Source organism: Rhipicephalus sanguineus, chromosome 1 (assembly GCF_013339695.2).
Source record: "Rhipicephalus sanguineus isolate Rsan-2018 chromosome 1, BIME_Rsan_1.4, whole genome shotgun sequence".
NCBI classification, from domain to species: Eukaryota; Metazoa; Arthropoda; class Arachnida; order Ixodida; family Ixodidae; genus Rhipicephalus; species Rhipicephalus sanguineus.
This window is the reverse complement of record NC_051176.1, coordinates 190,347,131-190,365,011: the sequence shown is the minus strand read 5'-3', so window position 1 is coordinate 190,365,011 and position 17,881 is coordinate 190,347,131. Positions and strand designations below refer to the sequence as shown.

Below are 17,881 nucleotides of genomic sequence, written 5' to 3'. Positions count from 1 at the left end.
GCGAGTAAACTGCAGCGGTACATGTGCTCGCACATGGCTCTCTCATGCTTTAGAATGCCTGTTTTAATATTTTTTTTTTGCTTCGTATGCACCATATTTTTACCGTGACCATGTCGGAAGTGTTCATTGTTGAAGTAGGAGGCTTTGAAAATGTTTGCTATATGTGGACACAGTTTCAAGGGATAGCATAGGAAAATCGTAAGTACACCGAAATATGGTCGTTATAACCGATAGATTGTTATATCTGGGATCGTTATGTGGGTTCAACTGTATTTCATGTGTATCAGGTTCTTCAAACATGCAAAATTGGTGACAGCTTTGTGGCCTGCGTATATGCAATCAGATGTTTATAAAGTGGTAAACAAATATTTGATGTGGGCACCACATGAATTCCTGAATTTAAAAAAAAAAACATACATAAAGCAGCCAGTCAGGTTGAAGCAGCACGCAACATGGTGTGCCAACTACACTAAAATCTGGGTAGCACAAATTTCACGGGGTTGTGTGATATAGTATTTGTATCACCCAAAATTCATATCATCAAAACGTAAACTAAGTAAAAGAAAAAAGAATTTATTTGCAGCAGGAGAAACTCCCAATAGCCGTCTGTGTTTTTGTCTTGCCCAAATCGTTAAAGATCACCTTCTAGAAGGCCTAAAAACGCATGCATGTGACCTCACGAATATTTTCGCATTTTACTGCATGCACATTGAGCAGTGGTGCGTTTTGGCCATTGTGGACTGCTCATTGTGGCTGCAGCCACAGTTATCTCCCTCCGTGCTGGTCAAAGCATCAGGCTGTGATGTGGAAAAGTTTTTGGCAATGTCCTCTATGGTGCGCACACTGCAAGTCACGAGGTCATCATCTGCAGTGACAAAATCATCCTCGGTGCAGGTAGTATAACTCTGAGCTCACTCCAATCTTCAATTCTAACTGCTGCCTGTTGCGTATGGTCTTCAGATGTCTTGCCAAAGCCTCATTTCACGAAACAGCGATTATAGTTGGCGAGGCGCAATCCCATCGCATTGTGATGAAGTGTACCTTATCTGGGACACTGATGTTCAGCTCTACATCTTTCCACTCCAACTTCGCTAGCAGACAGCTCACCAAAAAGCTCCTAAAAGATATACTTGGCATTACAAATGCTGCCCATGTCCAGTGCAGGGTTCGTAAAGATAAAATTCGAGGATATTCAAGGAATTTCGAGGACCTGAGACACGTTTTTCAAGTACAAAAAAAAATGGCATCACAATGAAAATTTTTTTTACTTTAACAATGTTTGAAATTCTGACTAAATTTATTGGACTTATACACGTACAGTTGAAACTGAATGTAACAAGGTCCGTTCGTGTGCGTTCCAGAAATGGATATGCTAATTCTTTCAATGGAAATTAATCTTTTGTGCATATATCGTGGTTTGAAAACGGGTTTTGCTAGTTTTTTAGTGATAAGAAATTTCAGGTGATATGAATATTTTTGCTCCCTCTTGAGATTTGTATCACCGAGGTTCTACTGTAGCTGGTTTTGTAGTCAGTTTTGCCCGGTTTGTCATTGCTGATTTGTGGAGGACATTATGCAGATTGAATGTGGCCAAGTACCTCTGTCTGCAGCAAGTGCCACTCTTGCTGAGACTGTGACCCGGATAAATAGTGAACTAAAAGCTGCAGCAACTTTAGCTCTTCATGGAGGAAGTTTTACACATAAATAAGTGTGCCTTATGTGATAGCTAAGTGGCATTAAGTGCAGTATTGCATTATGATCAAAACTGATTTGGAGCAGGAACTTTACATGTTGGCAAATTTGCATTATGTACCTATTTTGATAGTGTTATTCCATAAATATCAGCATCTTTGTTGGTGCGTATCCTCTGTCTATTTGTATTGACAAACTGGTGGAGGAGGTTGTTCCTTGAACTCCAAAGGGTCAAGAATGCAACTTGCTTCTTCAAAATGCTCTGAAGTGTTGCAAAATGCAGAAATCGGGAGACTCGCACCCCCCCCCCCCTCCCGCCTCGAGTCTCTTGATTTCAGGAGTTCCTAGGTCGGCAGGTATGCAGAAATGAAAATGACAACGGACAGCTCTTCTAAAAATTTTCTCGCCTTGAGGATCCTCAAGAGCTAGCTGTCAGACGCTCCCCTCTACCCACTGATGTAAAGGAAGGGGAGGCCGCCGTGTTTGTGTTCAGCCTTGGTTATTTACGGTTTGGCATTTTATCTTTATCTCAACGAGGAACTTGCGATAGCACCACAGTGCAGTATACACCTGTTAGCTTCGCCATCGTACAATGTTATGCGGTGAAGCATGCTAAGTGTGGGAAGGGGCAACTGGATTTCACGGGTGATAGCACATTTTGCCCTGTACACGTGTGTGCACACTGTAATTATGAGCAGTGGTACGAATGCTGGTGTCTAAAAATGTTACTGCAATTACTTAGCAATTATTTAGAGCTGTGTATGACATTATAAATGCAGCCATGAGATGTAAAAAATAGACGTGTGTGCGTGTGTGTGTATGTGCACGCGACGTTTTTTGGTGTGTTATTTCCTCTAGTTTCATGGCGTTAGTTACAGCCACCCCCCCTCCCGCTGGGTGCAACTAATGCCATGTAGCATGTGAAACACAGGAAACAAACTCAACTACATGAGCACGCAGAACTGTGATGCACTTCCGTGCTGCCTGCATCGTCTGCTTGCGTTCTTTCTCCTCCTGCCTTGCTGTCGTCGTTTTTGTCTGGTGGTAACGACTTCCTTGAGGCTTCCAAACTTTCCATGTGTTCACCACAAGCATGGCCTCACGAGAAGCAACGAAATAGTAGCCTGCTGGCGCACGCACGGCAAAAGTTCAATGGCGACTAATACGTTATGATTACTATGATTATGATTACTTATGATATCGCTCGATCGCGCACGTGACTGTGTATAATACATTTGTATATAATACCGTGAATATGTATGTAATACATGTTCACGGGAAAACGATCCCACAGGCTATCTAAGCTGTGAAATTTTTGTTAGACGCAAAATTTTGGTATGCTAATTGATTCAGTATTCAGTTCGAAAGCTACTATTCAGCATTCGCGTAACTGCTCTGATTAGTACTTGCTCAAGTGAAAAATACGTTTTGATGTGAACCCACCATGGTGGTCTAGTGGTTGTGGTGCTCTACTGCTGACTTGAAGGTCGTGGGATCGAATCCCGGCCGCAGCAGCCGCATTTCGATGGAGGCGAAATGCTAGAGGCCCGTGTACTTCGATTTAGGTGCACGTTAAAGGTCACCAGATGGTCAAAATTTCTGGAACCCTCCACTATGGCGTCCCTCATAACCATATTGTGGTTTTGGGACATAAAACTCCAACAATTATTATATTAAACGTTTAAATCTGAAAAGCAAGAACATCTTTTAAATGCAAGTTTTAGATCTCAAGGTCCTGCTTTGCCTAAAAAGAAGCAGCTGTGATCCAACTACAGTGCTCTCTAATCAGCTATCGGGCATGTAATTAGAAGGTAGTGACAAATGAGGGTGAAGCAGATACCGTATTTTCTCGCATATAACGTACACCAAGAAAACTGACAAACGTGCTTAAAAAGTGGGGGTGTGGGTTATGTATGCTTTTTTTTTTCTTTTTGTGGAGAAAGTTAGGGGTGCCGGTTTTATACAGGGATGGGTTATATGTGAGAAAATAGAGTATTCAACTTTGTCAATTGGAATTTTGTAGGGGCAATTTACTGGTTGTGTATGTGCCAGAGCTAAAAAAAAAAGAAGTAAAATTCTTGCTAATCTTGGAAATCTTCTGCAGATCATCTGCAGTGCATCGACAGTATTGTAAATGTTTCACGGCTTTGATTTGAGTGTTGTTAATTCAAGCCCGAAATAAACAGTGATAACTCTGTATGTCATTATGGCTTTTAATGTCTCTTCTCTCTCTCTCTTTTTATAGGAGAAGAAAAAAGATGGTGGTAAAGAGTCAGACAAAAAAGGTGATCGTCGGGATGATCGGAAGTCGGATCGACGCCGAGACCGCAAAGTACGTCTTATGCATGTAAACTGAGGATTTTAATTATAACTTGGTGGTTTTATTAGATTTGTTACATTAACACTAGGCTGAAAAAGTGGGCTACTATTGCCTTTGCCTTTCAAATTATCAAACTTCGCTTACACTTCGAAAGTGTGCAAATATTTCAACTTTTTATACCAATTGTTCATTTTGCAGTCCAACCGAGATATATCAAACTCAAAGGGGGATCACGAAATAGTTCCACATATCGAGAGTAGGAGCTCTATGATACAATCATGCTTGATCCAAACTTCGCAATGATATCAATTTTATTAATGTTCTGGGTGGACTGAATCATATACAATATGTTACGATATGAGCAATTTCTTAATCTCTCGTGGGTTATACAAACACACAAACCATTGGGGCAAGCAAACGGGCCTTCGGGGCTGGTCCTGGAAAGTGCAAATATTGTCTGTGGCTGCTGGCGAGGGTTGCCATTGGTGGCTGCTTTGCACCAATTTGGCTACTCTACGACACCCATGTGGTGATGAAGATTTCAGGTTGGCTCCATGGCTACTTTCTGGCTACTTCGAACTTCTTTTTGGTGCATTTGGTAGCCAATTTTCTTATTTGCATATAAAATAAAAAGCAAGCTTAACGCTACTCGTTTCAAGGAAGACAGGGCGTGCAAACATGGACACAAGAAAGAAGTCAGGACACCACAAACGCCGACTAACAACTGAAGAGACGCACAACGGCTGAAAAGAAAGAAGGCACGAAAACTTATCTGCGCATGCCCATGCAACAGGCGAACCTATCAATCCGGCACGCGTGGCGGTCTACGTGGAAGATAACTGTTAAGGCATTTGATTTCATCTTTATGCAAGTTAATCGACGGTTGGCTCACGCATGTGCTACCACTATTCTCGATATGCCATGCTTCAATCATCAGGCGCGTTTCATTTCTATGCCGGTACAACACTGCGCATTCCTCAAATTTTGGCGTGCACTTACAATCTCGACAATGTAAAGATAGATTAGAAGGTGAGCCTCCTGTTAGCGATCTCTTATGTTCCAACAATCTCTGGTTGATGCATCGGCCCGTTTGTCCTACGTAGAAGCGGCCGTAGCTGAAAGGGATCTTATACACCACACTCGTACAGCAATCAGTGAATTTGTTGGTCTGTTTTACGAAACAATTATCGGTCCGCTTCTTGTCTTTTACTCGCTCATTCTTCCTCTGCACAGCGGCACAAATCTTACCTAGCTTATTGGCAGCTGTGAAAACAACATTAACGCCGTATCTAGTTCCTACTTTCTTTAGCCTGTGAGATACGCGATGAATGTACGATATACCTACGACACGTTTCTTCTTATTGCTTTCTGCAACCATGCTCGGACTTAACACAACAGACTTATTTAAACGTTCAGCGACCGTGGCCACTGCATCACGAGGATACCCTACATCTAAAAGACGTGTAACCTGTGCGTTATAGCTATCACTCATTTTGTGCTCACACGACTTGGTGAGGGCTGACTTAAGGCAAGACATGGCTATGCCGTTTTTTACAACTTTTGAGTGCTTTGACGAAAAATTTAACAGCGGTTTCGAAGATCTAGGAGAATACTGCCAGCACACGTGGTTCTTCTGGAATGTTAAAGGGACACTAAAGGCAAATAACAATTTATGTCAGAGTGAAAGCCCAATGTATGACAACTTCTAAAACGGCAATATTATCAACAGCAGTGCCCTACTTACCGAGAAATTAAGCTAAATGTATCACATGATGAGCGCCACGAGTGGGACGTTTTCGAAGTGATCCCGATGACGTAGGGAAGTCGGCCTACAATAAATCACTAGTAATCAAACTAGCAGCAGTAAAAAAAGAACATTCCGAGCATCAAAAGACATAATAAAATGCAGCGAGACCTCCTCATCGAATTTTTCGAACGACTAAGTATATGAATAACATATATTACCAGTGATAATTTGTATTAGATGCTGCAAAGCACTTCTTGAATGCTGTGCACTGTCAAGAACGAGTAAGAAATGTGTTTTTTCATAAAAACATGTTGGCATGCCCGCAAAATCTTTCCAGAAATAACTGTCTTCAATCTTTTCAAATTTTTTATTTTGTTTGTGTAAGAGGTACGGCAAATATCACGTAAACTTTGGAACTGCATCAGTTTTACACTGAAGAAGCGCCTGATAACAAAAAAAATGAAGTCCACAAAATGACCAGGACGAGATCAAATATTTTAATGCAGATTGTTTACGCAAAATGTTCATCTTTTTGCACAAATGATGCGGCCAGGGAAAAACAAGAATGGGAAAGTACACCTTAAATACGGGCAAAACATAAGTCACCGGAAACAGTGCGCTGTATGCTTACAGAAAACATCACAAATGTACATTTAAATATGCAATCAATATACGGAACTAAGCAATGATCAGTATACATAATGCCCAAAATTAGGCAAAAGAAACATGCTGCACAATCACAGAAACTGATATGTCCTTGGGCCAAGCTGCTGTCTCGGACGCACCATGTGGACAGAACTATAAAGGAAGAGCGCAGAAATAACAAAAAAAAACTATTTCAAAACTGTTTTAAATGTGCAAACCACTATTGTGCACTCAATATAAAAGCAGGGTTGTCGCTTCTAGTTCAGAAAGCAATGAAGAACAAAAAGGACAAATGGAAGTAACAAACAATGCCGCTAGTACGGCTTCCCAATAGCTGAATTTGTTTGGTAATGCCGCATATGCCGACCTCTCAGTGAACAAGGTGAAGCTGTCGATTGGCTGTTAATGTCCACCCTATGCCCGTATTCGTATGTTCATATTAGGTCACGGTGTTAACTGCTAAAAGGTACAAAATCTTCACGGCTTTAAAAGCTGGTGAACAATATTATTGCGTCAGAATTACGGGCTCATTGACCTGAACTCTGGAACAGCAGTGTATTTTCCTTTCGTTTGCGCTGATTTTTGTCCTGCTCGGTATCAATGGACAAAGTTGACCCGACGAGGAAGCTTATTGAAGCGGTCAATGACTTCCGACACGCTGATGTCGACATTTCTGTGGGCGTAGAGAGCTGCCAGGCCAACCATGCGCTCCTCGGACATCGTGGAGCCTAAGTAGTTCTTAAGTAACCTCATGCTTGAAAACGTTCTCTCTGCGCTGGCAGTGGTCACTGGAAGGGTGACTAGAACCTGGAGTAGCTTGTACACATTCCGATATACCCTGCTGTCGCAATGAGGTTCCTGTACAGGGGCGCTGGTTTGCTGCTTTGTTCGCCCACGTTGTGATACATGGTCGCAGTTCTCTCAAAACAGCCCTCGTTTCGACGTCATGCGCAGAAACGGTCAGGAGATTTTCTGCTCCTTTCTCCCGATCATCTTGCATTGGTGGTATTGCGGATGGTACAATTACTGAAAAGTCCTTTAGAAGTGCCCTGTGCTTTTCGAACCGTTGCTATACGTGGTCAATGAACGGAATGAACAGGGTTCTGCGAAAATATTCTTCCGCGCTTTCGAATGCATTGCTCCCAAGGTTTTGCTTCCGGACACCGGCTCGACGGCTGGTGATCTCCACATTCAGTTTTCCTGCTAATGCCTGCATTTGTGCAGATATTTTTGAGAAAGAAGTATTCGCGTTCCTGCGGTCATTTTCATTTGTCTGCTGTACCGCTTCTATGTCGTCAATGGCAGCGCTCATGTCGATACTCCTAGTCTGCAGCTTCTTTGACAGTGGCAAAGTCAGTGCTAACACGTGCTCCGTCACATGCAGGCTTACAAGGAACGCTGGCGACAAGAGTGCCAACATTAGACTGTTTGCCTGCACTAGACTTTCGCTATTTCCGTTAAACATAATCTCCTCTAGTGCTGCGATCAACGGCTCAAAGAGGCTCACAAATGAAAGCACTGCATCGTGCTTCTCGACCCAACGCGTTTCGCATAGTCCCAAAAGGCGCTTCCTTGTAGACTCAGGACAGCTCAAAATTATCATTTTTCACGAAACGTGTGAGCGGCTAGAATATTTATGGAAAAAGACTGACGTCGCCTTTAGAGTCCCAAAACAGTTTCGGATGTTTGTGACGGAGCATGCCGCACACAGAACTAGAATAAGGGAGTGACTGGCGCAGTGAGTGTAGAATGCCGCTGAATAATTCTCACGAACAGCAGCTTGAACACCATTCGTTCTGCCGGCTATCGAGCTTGCACCATCGTAGGCTTGACCACGGAGATGCTGGATGTTAATTCCCATGTCTATAAGGAACCTTATGATGGTGTCGGCGAGGGCCCGGCCACTTTGGTCGTGAATTGGCACAAAGCCTAAGAACACTTCTTCGATTTCGTTTGCATCCTCAAGCAGCTTACAAACAGTAAGCTGCTTGATACCAGCAATATCCGTCGTTTCATCAGCAAGTACGGAGAAGCAGCCTGCAGCGTTTACTTTTGTGACTAGGCTTCCCTTGATTGATGACTGCAGCAGAGATTTCTATAATGTGGTTTTCTACATCTGGACTTAAATACGAGGCATTATTTGGGCAATTTTCCAAATGCTAATTTAGATCTGTGTCGCCACAATCCGCTCGCATGCGAAGCAGCGCTCTGAAGTTGCCTGCATTTGTAGAGGAGGCTGTGCTTGAATCCATGGGACCACTGTCTCCATGGCCATGGAGAGCCAGACCTTGCCGCGCGCAAAATAGAACTGTCTCAACAATAGGCTGTAACTTCCTTCGGTTCTCTCTTATTTGAATTTGCCTGCCATGGCCCAGTTGATCAACAACACTGGGCACACATCCTGAGAAGGTTTGAAGAAAATTATCGGCTTCCAGCTGAGCGTCAGTGTGATATTTAGTGGCTTCATGTGCACCGAAGACTTCGAGGGCGTGCTTCCACTTTTGAAATGGCTTGGATACGAGGGCCCCAGTGCGCGCATATTGGCCCTTGTCAACCTCACTTCTGCTAAAAAGGACACACACTCGGCAAAACGCACCCTCTTGAAGCACTGAGTAGCTGCATGGTTGGAAAAAATATTGCAGAAAAGCCACCTTCCAGAACCTTTCAACTGTCTATGGCATTGTCGTGCTCGAAAAAAAAAAACATTTTAGACGACATCCTGGGTGGTTTTCGGTGAAGCTGGTTATTTCGGACGGCGGTGTATAATAGAACAAAAAACAAACATTTTCAGGGGGGGTGGGGGTGGAGGTGGCGAGGAGGCTGAAGCGCAATAAATCCCAGCCCCTGGGTGACGCCCCTGGTCGGTGGTGTATGAGAGCACGAAAAATTTCGGGGGGGGGGGGGGGGCTGAAGCCCCATAAGCCCCCCTCCCCCCTGGCTACTAGTTACAGGCCTTCTTGCTCGTGCAGAGTGTATTGATGAAAACTGATATCCGACCCATCAGCTCAATCGCTTGCAGAGCTTGTAATTTGGCGCACTTTGTCAGAGTTGATTGCAGCCACTGGAGTCCTCTGCCTCCAGTTGTGGTGGAACTGCCTCCTGACAAAAATCCAGCATGAGCGAAACAGTTAGCAATCGACCATAGCACTTGTTCCCAGGCGTCCATGAGAAGGTGGACTGCACAGAGTAGATGAATTTCATAGCCCTTCCCATTCGCATAGGACAAGATCTTCTGTAGAAGGTTCTTCCTGTATAGCTTCGGGTGCTGTCGATGACACCATGGTCAATTGGTTGTTGGATATACATCATGTTAGGTTGGAGAAACTCGAGTGCTATAGCCCGCAGGTTTTCAGTTTTACCATGTCTGAACATTTGAACACAGCTTTGCAATTTTGTTGCACCATTTTGCAGTCTATTACATGAGCTTGGAATTTGAAGAGCCCTGTGGTTTACACAGTAGATTACCTCCTTGGGCAGCAGTGCATTCTGAAAGCACCTTGGATTTTGTGCTTTCCCGATGATAAAAAGTGACAATTTCTCATTTCCAGTAGCATTCAAACAAAATAGGCTTACAATCCTATCTTTACGTTGTTTGGTCCCGGTGCACGGTTCTCCTCTTGGCATGTATGTGCGGTTTGGCAGCATTTTATAAAAGAATGCTGCCTTGTCCAAATTATGAACGTACTGTTCAATGTAAACCTTCTGTAGCTCTTTGTGCCGGTGTTTACGCCAGTTCTCCATTGCTGCAGCTAAAATTCATGTACCCCATCTGCAGTTCCAAGGTATTTGCGTTTTCCATCATCGTATGTCCCATCCAGAAAGAGTGCCACTTCGGTGTCTGGGTTCTTGAAACCTCAAACTCTCTTTCTTTTGTTTGAAATGAAAAAATTCTGTTCGAATCCATCGAGGACTTTTTCCTTGTTTTTAAACTCCGTCAACAACGTTGTCAAAGGAATACTGAATTCCTTAGCCATGTCTGACTTCTTTCTTCCTTTCTTTTACTAGGGCAACCAGTGTCATTGATTTGCACTTCCTTAGCTCTGCCATCCCCGTGTAATTTTTTCTGTGTCCACTGAATTCAAAGTCAAGCATCACAACTTACTTGACATAGTGCATGGATCCACAAAACAAAGTCCAGCATGGCGAATAAGAAAATTGATGTTGGTTGGAGTCTTCATGCAATCCTTGCATACTAATTCTTTCCGCTGAATTCACAGTGAAGCATCAGTTTATTGGCGTAGCGCGGATTCACAAAACATACAACACAAAACACTGATATTTACAACAACGTTCAGTGTCTCTATGCAATGCACACGTGGGAAAACTGCACTGCAGTATGCAACTGCAGTGTACAACATAGAAAATAGTCATGGAACAACTGCCAGCAGTGCCGTCTCCTATATGCCTGAAACATCATTTCGGTGATGCCCAAAGCCACGCCTGAGTAACAGTGCCCTTTAGGTGCAAAGACCCAGATCTTGAGGCCATTGTTCAGCTTTGGACACTAGGTGGTGTCCAAAGCTTGACATCTGTGACATGTTTCTGGCCTCCAAAATTGCTTATGCCACTTACAGCAGCTGAACGATAGCCTCAGGATCTGTGTCTCTTGAAAGCCACCTGCTGCACACTGTTGGCAAATGCCGCAGGATAGTGCTCACCACCGCCCTGCTTAACAACACAACCACCATGAGCACAGCCGTGTGCAACTGTTTGTCTCTGAACACTGGGCATTCAGGTGTCAAGTGATGGCGTTCTCGCCTCCAGTACGTAGGCACTCTCCACATTGATGGGTAATTATTGTGGCCAAGGCGGAGTGTCGCCATGGCCACAGTATTTTAGCGGTGCATTTTCCTACGCTATTCTTTCTCGCATTTTTCACACGTTTCAGGGGTCATAGCGACGCTCTGCCTGCATTATCAATGGGATCAGCCAGCTGAGAACTGTAGATAAAGTTGAAATAGAATCAAGCAAAAGGCATTGGGCAAAATCACAATCCTGATTTTACTTTTTGGTTATACCACAGCTGCATAAAAAAGTACAAAAAAACCTTTGGGTACTGTCTTTTTTCCAGCATTTTTGCCATCTGGATTTCGAGATAGCTTAAATATGGCGTAATAGCATTTCGAGATAAGGGGTGAAAAGCATATGGAGTTGGTACTTTGCCAAGAAGAAAATTTTACTTATCCAATATTTCAAGGTATAGGAGTTAGAGTTCATGAAAATTTGCTGTATACATACAAACTGCAGATGTTCCAGGGATGGAGAAGAGGTTTGAACATCCCCTCTCTGGATACACCTATGCAACATAGCAATGAATTACATGTCGTGTTGACAACTTGCTTGGGATAGTGCAATCTAATCACTAGCTCATCTGATCTTTGCAATAACTGTCTGCTCTTTTTCGTTGTACAAAGCAGAGAAGGTGTACACTTTGCTTTCTGTACGCATGGCCACTTTTGAACATTTCCTTTTTCAAATGAGCATTGGTTTGCAGCTTACGATGTTAGGAAGCGAAACATAGCCTACAAGCTCCAACAGCGCCGACAGTATGGTCTGAGACATAGAACCATGAACAGAGATCCCATTCAATCACAGACAGCTGTCAGCATCTTGTCCGGCACTCCATTAACAGGGACCGTTATCGGGTCAGCTGACACACCTCATTCGTATGTTGTGAGTACAGCTAGAGGTCTCACAAGACGCACCGGCAAACATCTACAGCCGCTGCAACCTGTGGTGACAACAAGAAGTGGAGGAACCATTAGAGCTCCTAGTCAGCTCGACCTGTGACACCTGTGACTTGAGCTGGCAGGCCTCTTCTAAGAAGGGGAGGTGTCGTGGTGGTAGTAGGTGCAACCACACGGAGATGGCACTACGTGCATCACATCATGTGATAGGAGCAACTGTCACGTGAGACACTGGGAAAAGGACAACACCCACAGAGGCCGTGGCTGTCGAGCCAGCATGTAGCCGCACTAGTCTACGCGCCTTTATTGCTTAATCGTTAAACAGTTGTCGTTAATGCGATCCCTTTGTTCGTTCATGTGCACTTCACTACAACAACGATCATGGTGTGATGAGCAAAGAGGTGATGGATTGAGGGATTAGTGGTTTGAGGTTAGGAAAAGAGACAAATTTCCGCAAGTTATAAGGGAGCATGGTGCTGGGCATGGGTGGAGAGGGGAGGGGAATGAAAGTTAGAAGAGAGCAGAAAGGTCCCTTTTTCGAGGGAAGTTTTTGTGAAAGGGTCTAGCAGGCAAAGCATTCTGCTGGTAGGTATGGTACACACTTGCCCTAAAAACAGCCAGTAGGAGGATGGTGTGGATTGAAAGCCTGACGATTTCTCCCGGACTACCTCAATCTAGCAATAAAGTTCTTACTACTACCACCACCACTACTACTACTACTTATTCTACTATAATTTACTGTAAATAATGCATATGCATTAAGTATACAGTATTCAATGGTCGGTGTACATACACATGCTTATATAAAAGTTTGAATATTTGCATTTCTCAATTTTATATTATATTAAACAAAAGATGCTTGTTGAAACATCCTTCTTCTGTTTGGCTCAGGATGATGAAAAGAAAACAGATGACCAAGATGAAAGTGATGCTGCTTCAGAACAGTCTGATGGGGAAGGTGATTCTGAAGAAAACAAAGGTAAGTCGTGCACTACCTCATTCTTTCATCAGCTCAAATAAAACAAGATCTTAAGAATTATCTAAGGTGCTTTTTAGGATTGCATACCTGGGCCCGTATTCTCAAACGATTGCGAAAGGCGATAGTATCGCGTTTGGCGACATAGAATCTGATGCGTTCAATAACTTAAGAAACACTTGCCTGTGACGCCATCGTTGCACTGGCCGTTGATGTTACGAATGTCTCACAACACAGGAGTGAGCGTACAGTATGAGCGCAGAGCGACCCGAGTGCGGCGTTTTCGAGCGCATGCTGACTTCTACGCAGTGGCCAGGCTTGGATGTGGCTACTTGAAGTATAGGACGTGTTGAAAGTGCTTTCAACGGTTTTTTGTGCAATTGTTTAGCGCACAGTATAATATTTAAGGAATGCAACTTTGTGTGAAATGTATCTTCGTTGAGAGATTAACACTACATACTCGGAGAGTTCAGCTGTAGTGTGCCGCCGCAGCGACATCGTCTCAACATCTCAACATGTTGCCGGCGCGCGATAAACCGCCTGAGCAACGCACAGTTCATGTTCTTGGAACGTTCAAATCACGAAAAACACGTGCTGGCAAAGAACGAGTACTGAAAACACCCCAAGGTAATGCTCGCTGAAAGCTTCAGCGTAAAAAATGTTGTGCACATCCACCGAGGATTGAATACTAGAAGCTACCGTCTATGTCTATGAAATGCTAGACTTCACCACCATACTACGACGGTGATAAAGTGCGTTTGTTTATTCCAGGCATGTCAGGAGCACCGTAAAGCACCGTCACGTCGACGAAAATACTAGATGGCGCCCTCACTTTTCCGGTTTTGTAAATAGCCAGTCAGCGCGCACCAAAGGCGATACTTTTGCAATCGTTTGAGAATACGGCCCCTGCCCGGATTACATACCATACCCGGATTTCGACTGTTTCTTACGGTTGTACGGTTGACAGGAAAATCGCCCGTAAATCGCAATTTCTGCATGTTATCTGGCCACATCAACAAAAACCCAACTCAATTCGATCCAGGCTTTTTGGGAACCCATTGTGCATAGTATAAGGTCAAAGTAGTAGGGAAACCCTACCTGCGTTGTTTGTTTGGCCACTTTTTAAGCCATTGTAAAAGGCAGTGCCACCGTTTACACTTACTGGGCTGTTCCAAGAAGGTTTGTAAAGAATTGCTGGAGTGGAAATTATGCCTCAAGAGTGAAGCCGTACCCACCCTAAGGTGGCAGTTGCTGCCGCCATTTTAGTAGGCACAGGATAAAACGTTAGCACTCAGTGAAGCAAAGGGAGCATTTTCCTACTATGCCCTGCAAGTTTGAGATGGCAAATTTTTCTGGGCAGATACTGCTCAATGTGTGTGGACACGGTCAATGTGTGTGGAATTATCGAATGTGTTACTGGTTTCCTCAAGAAACCTTGAAGTCTTCACAAATTTTATTGGAGAAGTCGTCAATACTCATCGCGATATGTTACTTTCGTCTGAAACAACAATTTCTTATTTCACAATTAACCTAGCATTTACATAACAGAGCGAAACAACTTTATCTCCAAGTGAGCGCCACTCGAAAAGAGCATGTTTCCAATATAAAAGGTGGGCAAGCGCTGGCTTCACTTTAGCCGGAAAGGCGGATGCGAGAGCTTCCACCCCAGCATTTCATTTTAAAACCGCCTTGGTGCGTGCAAACTGAAAATTTTCGAGGGTGCAACACCCCCCGTTTTGGCTGTGCCTATAGGTTTGCATGTGGTACCGAAAACTTTTTCCTTCACTCATGTTATGGCACTGCTGTTGGCTCATGAAGCTTACGTAAATGCAATATGTTGAAAACATGGTATCATCTCAAACCTTCCCCTATATGCATTTGTGGGAGCTTAAAGGGGTCATGAACCACTTTTCCAAGTAATGATCTAATGACCTCAGTATCGGAGTTTACTGACTCCTGAATCGATTGCCGCAAAAATTTCTCGAATCCGTCAAGAATCAGCGGAGTTACGGGTGTTTGGCGCACGCTCTCAGCGCTTTCTCTCTTTTCTCATGCGAACGAGCGCACTGGAAGCTAGACAGGGAGAGATGGCAGGGGGGTAAGAAGTTACGTCTGCGCACTTCATGAAACGCGATCGCTCTCCCGCTGTGATTCGCATGCGCGAGAGCGGCTACCGTGTAAAGTTAGCAGACTGAGGGGTGCGGCGCGGGCAAGTGGCGGCACCCCGTGGCAAGAAGCGCATCTCATCCGGCTATCGGCCAATAAGCATGCTATGTCTCCGCGACGTCAACGTGCAGACGCCCCGCCCACCGACGAGAGTGAGAACCGGTTTCTGTTTGAAAAGAGGGCGCCTGAGGAAACGGCAACTTCGCGCTCCGCTTGTGGCCTTTACGCGGCGCGCACGACTGCAATATTTTGCAGAGCAGTTCATAGCCGTGTCAGCTGTCCGCAGGTTGTGTTTTTTCAACAAGCCCAAGGGGTGCTTCATGACCCCTTTAAGCAAGTTCAAAAATGGTGATCGGGCAAAGTCGTGAATTGGGACCAATGGCTTATGTCTTCTACCTTCATGCTTTATATAAGAGTTTCTAATGGTTGAAAACATGGTCTTTGAGATTATCTGTCACATGCCGCCCTATAACATGGAGGTCGTTGAAACATGCGCAACAGCATTGTTGCAATGTTTTGCAAGAAAAAAAGAACCTAATGATTTTACATCAAGAAGTACGCAGTGCACGAGGATGCATTTTCCATTACTTGCCAGACTCTGTGGGCCAATGCTTTGAAAGTACAATGCACCAGCACCTAATGGGAGTATTTAAATACATTCACTGACATTTAATAACCACATGTAAATGCACTTTCTGAGTACAGCGTGGAAATTTGAAATTAGCAGTGAAATTGGAGGTGCCGCTTGCCTAGGTGGGGTCGCTTGGTCAGAATATTACGGTAGTTTGCCTAGTATTAAGGAAAATAAAACTGGCGTATGGTTTTATTGTTTCTCAGGGCCGCAGCAACATCATAGACAGATATGTATGATTGCCAGCAGTTTTAGACATCAGTAATCATACTGGTACTCATAATTATATGGCATGTGCTCATGTGTGTAATTAAGGGACAAAATGTGGTTCATGTCCCGCGACGGTTAGTAGCCCCGTCCCAATCTTAGTACGCTTTTCCGCATGACACCAGTGTACTTAGCGGAAGCAGCCTACGAAGTGTTCCGCACATGATACACCAAGGCCAGAAAATTTTAGAAGCACTGTTGTTTGTTATTTTCTTGTCGTGGTGGGGTTGGGGCTGTTTTTCCGGATATTTATGGCTGTGTCCGTACAATAGGGAGCATTGCTCAAAATTCGGGAGTCTCCCGGCCAAATTGGTTGAGTTGGCGGGTATAGATTCCTGAACAATCGTGCATGTTGGTGTTGTGAGGCCTAGTTCCTTCACCAAGTCCGTCTGCTTCCTCTTTGGGTCCTCGCCCACCTTTTGTACGATACCCAGTTGCGAGACATGGCTTGCTTCAACAAGGCAAGCAGGCGTAAACACAGAACAATGCTGCCTCCAGTGCAACAGTAGAGGGGCTTTACACTGCAGCACACATCACACCTCTCAAAAAGAAAAAAAAAATTTGATGCCAACGCTTGGACCTGAAAGCGAAGGCATACGAAGGCGCATTAGGGCCTTCAAGGTTAGCATGCACACCACCTACAAGGTTGCGATGCGTAATTGATGGGCAATGCTGAAACCCAGCCAAATTGTCAGTGTGGCGTGTGCCCGCACAGGCAGCACCTGTTTGTATTTGCGGGGCAGCATTCATTTGTACCAAGACTTTTGGGGGGAAAATCAGTTCATAACAAACAGTCTTACTCTGGCACATTGTAGGCTAATTAGCAAGACCACAGAGGAAAATTTGTATCATCCCAAAATTAGTACGAGCCATGATCGTGTCATCAAGATTCTACTGTACTTGAATTGGAAAGAACTCCTGCAAATTCAAACTCTCAAAGGGGCCTTGCAACAGTTTTTCAGCATGGTCAGAAAAGGCTGCCGATCGGCAGTCGAGGCTCCTGAGAACGTGTGAGCCAAACATTATAGTGCAGCATGTGGCCTGTAATTTACAATTCTCAAATTCACCTAGAGATCGCTCGTTCTTCTCTCAACAAATGATGCAGTAAACCCAAATGATGACATAAACCAATGTGACGCCAGTGTCGACGGCCGTTGGCTGATTTGAGCCTCGCGAGATGCATAGTTAAAGGGACACTAAAGGCAAATAACAATTCATGTCAGAGTGAAAGCTCAATGTATGACAACTTCTAAAACGGCAATATTATCAACAGCAGTGTCCTACTTACCGAGAAATTAAGGTAAATGTATCACATGATGAGCGCCATGAGTGGGACATCTTCAAAGTGATCCCGATGACGTATGAGGGTCTGCCTACAATAAATCACTAGTAATCAAACTAGCAGCAATAAAAAAAGAACCTTCCGTGCATCAAAACACGTAATAAAATGCTGTTTGTTCGTTTTCGTTTGATTCATGGAAAAAAGAACCTCTGTGGTGTTGCCATGGGGAACGGCGCGCGTGATTCGAAGGTTCCGTTTTCGCCGAACTGCGCTTCGCCCGGCGCCCTGCTTCGCTCGCGCGGTCGCGTCTCAGTGGTAGTTTCAGGATCGCGTACTGCCGCGTGTGTTTTGCGCGCTCGTGAAAGTCGCTCTGACAGAAAGTTCGACAAAATGCCGCACGCAACGACGCCGGCACTACGAGCCCTCAGCAGCACACCGCGTTCATCGGGGCTCAAGTCGCTGAATTGG

General features: G+C 44.4%; 1 protein-coding gene across 3 annotated transcripts in view; it reads left to right on the top strand.

Annotated features, from left to right (window-relative positions):
• LOC119404246 (cell division cycle and apoptosis regulator protein 1) overlaps positions 1-17,881 on the top strand; it is a 221,614-nt gene that overhangs the window by 159,765 nt on the left and 43,968 nt on the right. For all 3 annotated transcript variants that reach the window (XM_049418286.1, XM_037670826.2, XM_049418290.1), the window contains 2 exons: positions 3,938-4,024; positions 12,983-13,070. In XM_049418286.1, coding sequence (XP_049274243.1) covers positions 3,938-4,024; positions 12,983-13,070 — 175 coding nt within the window. The remainder of the gene's footprint in view (positions 1-3,937; positions 4,025-12,982; positions 13,071-17,881) is intronic.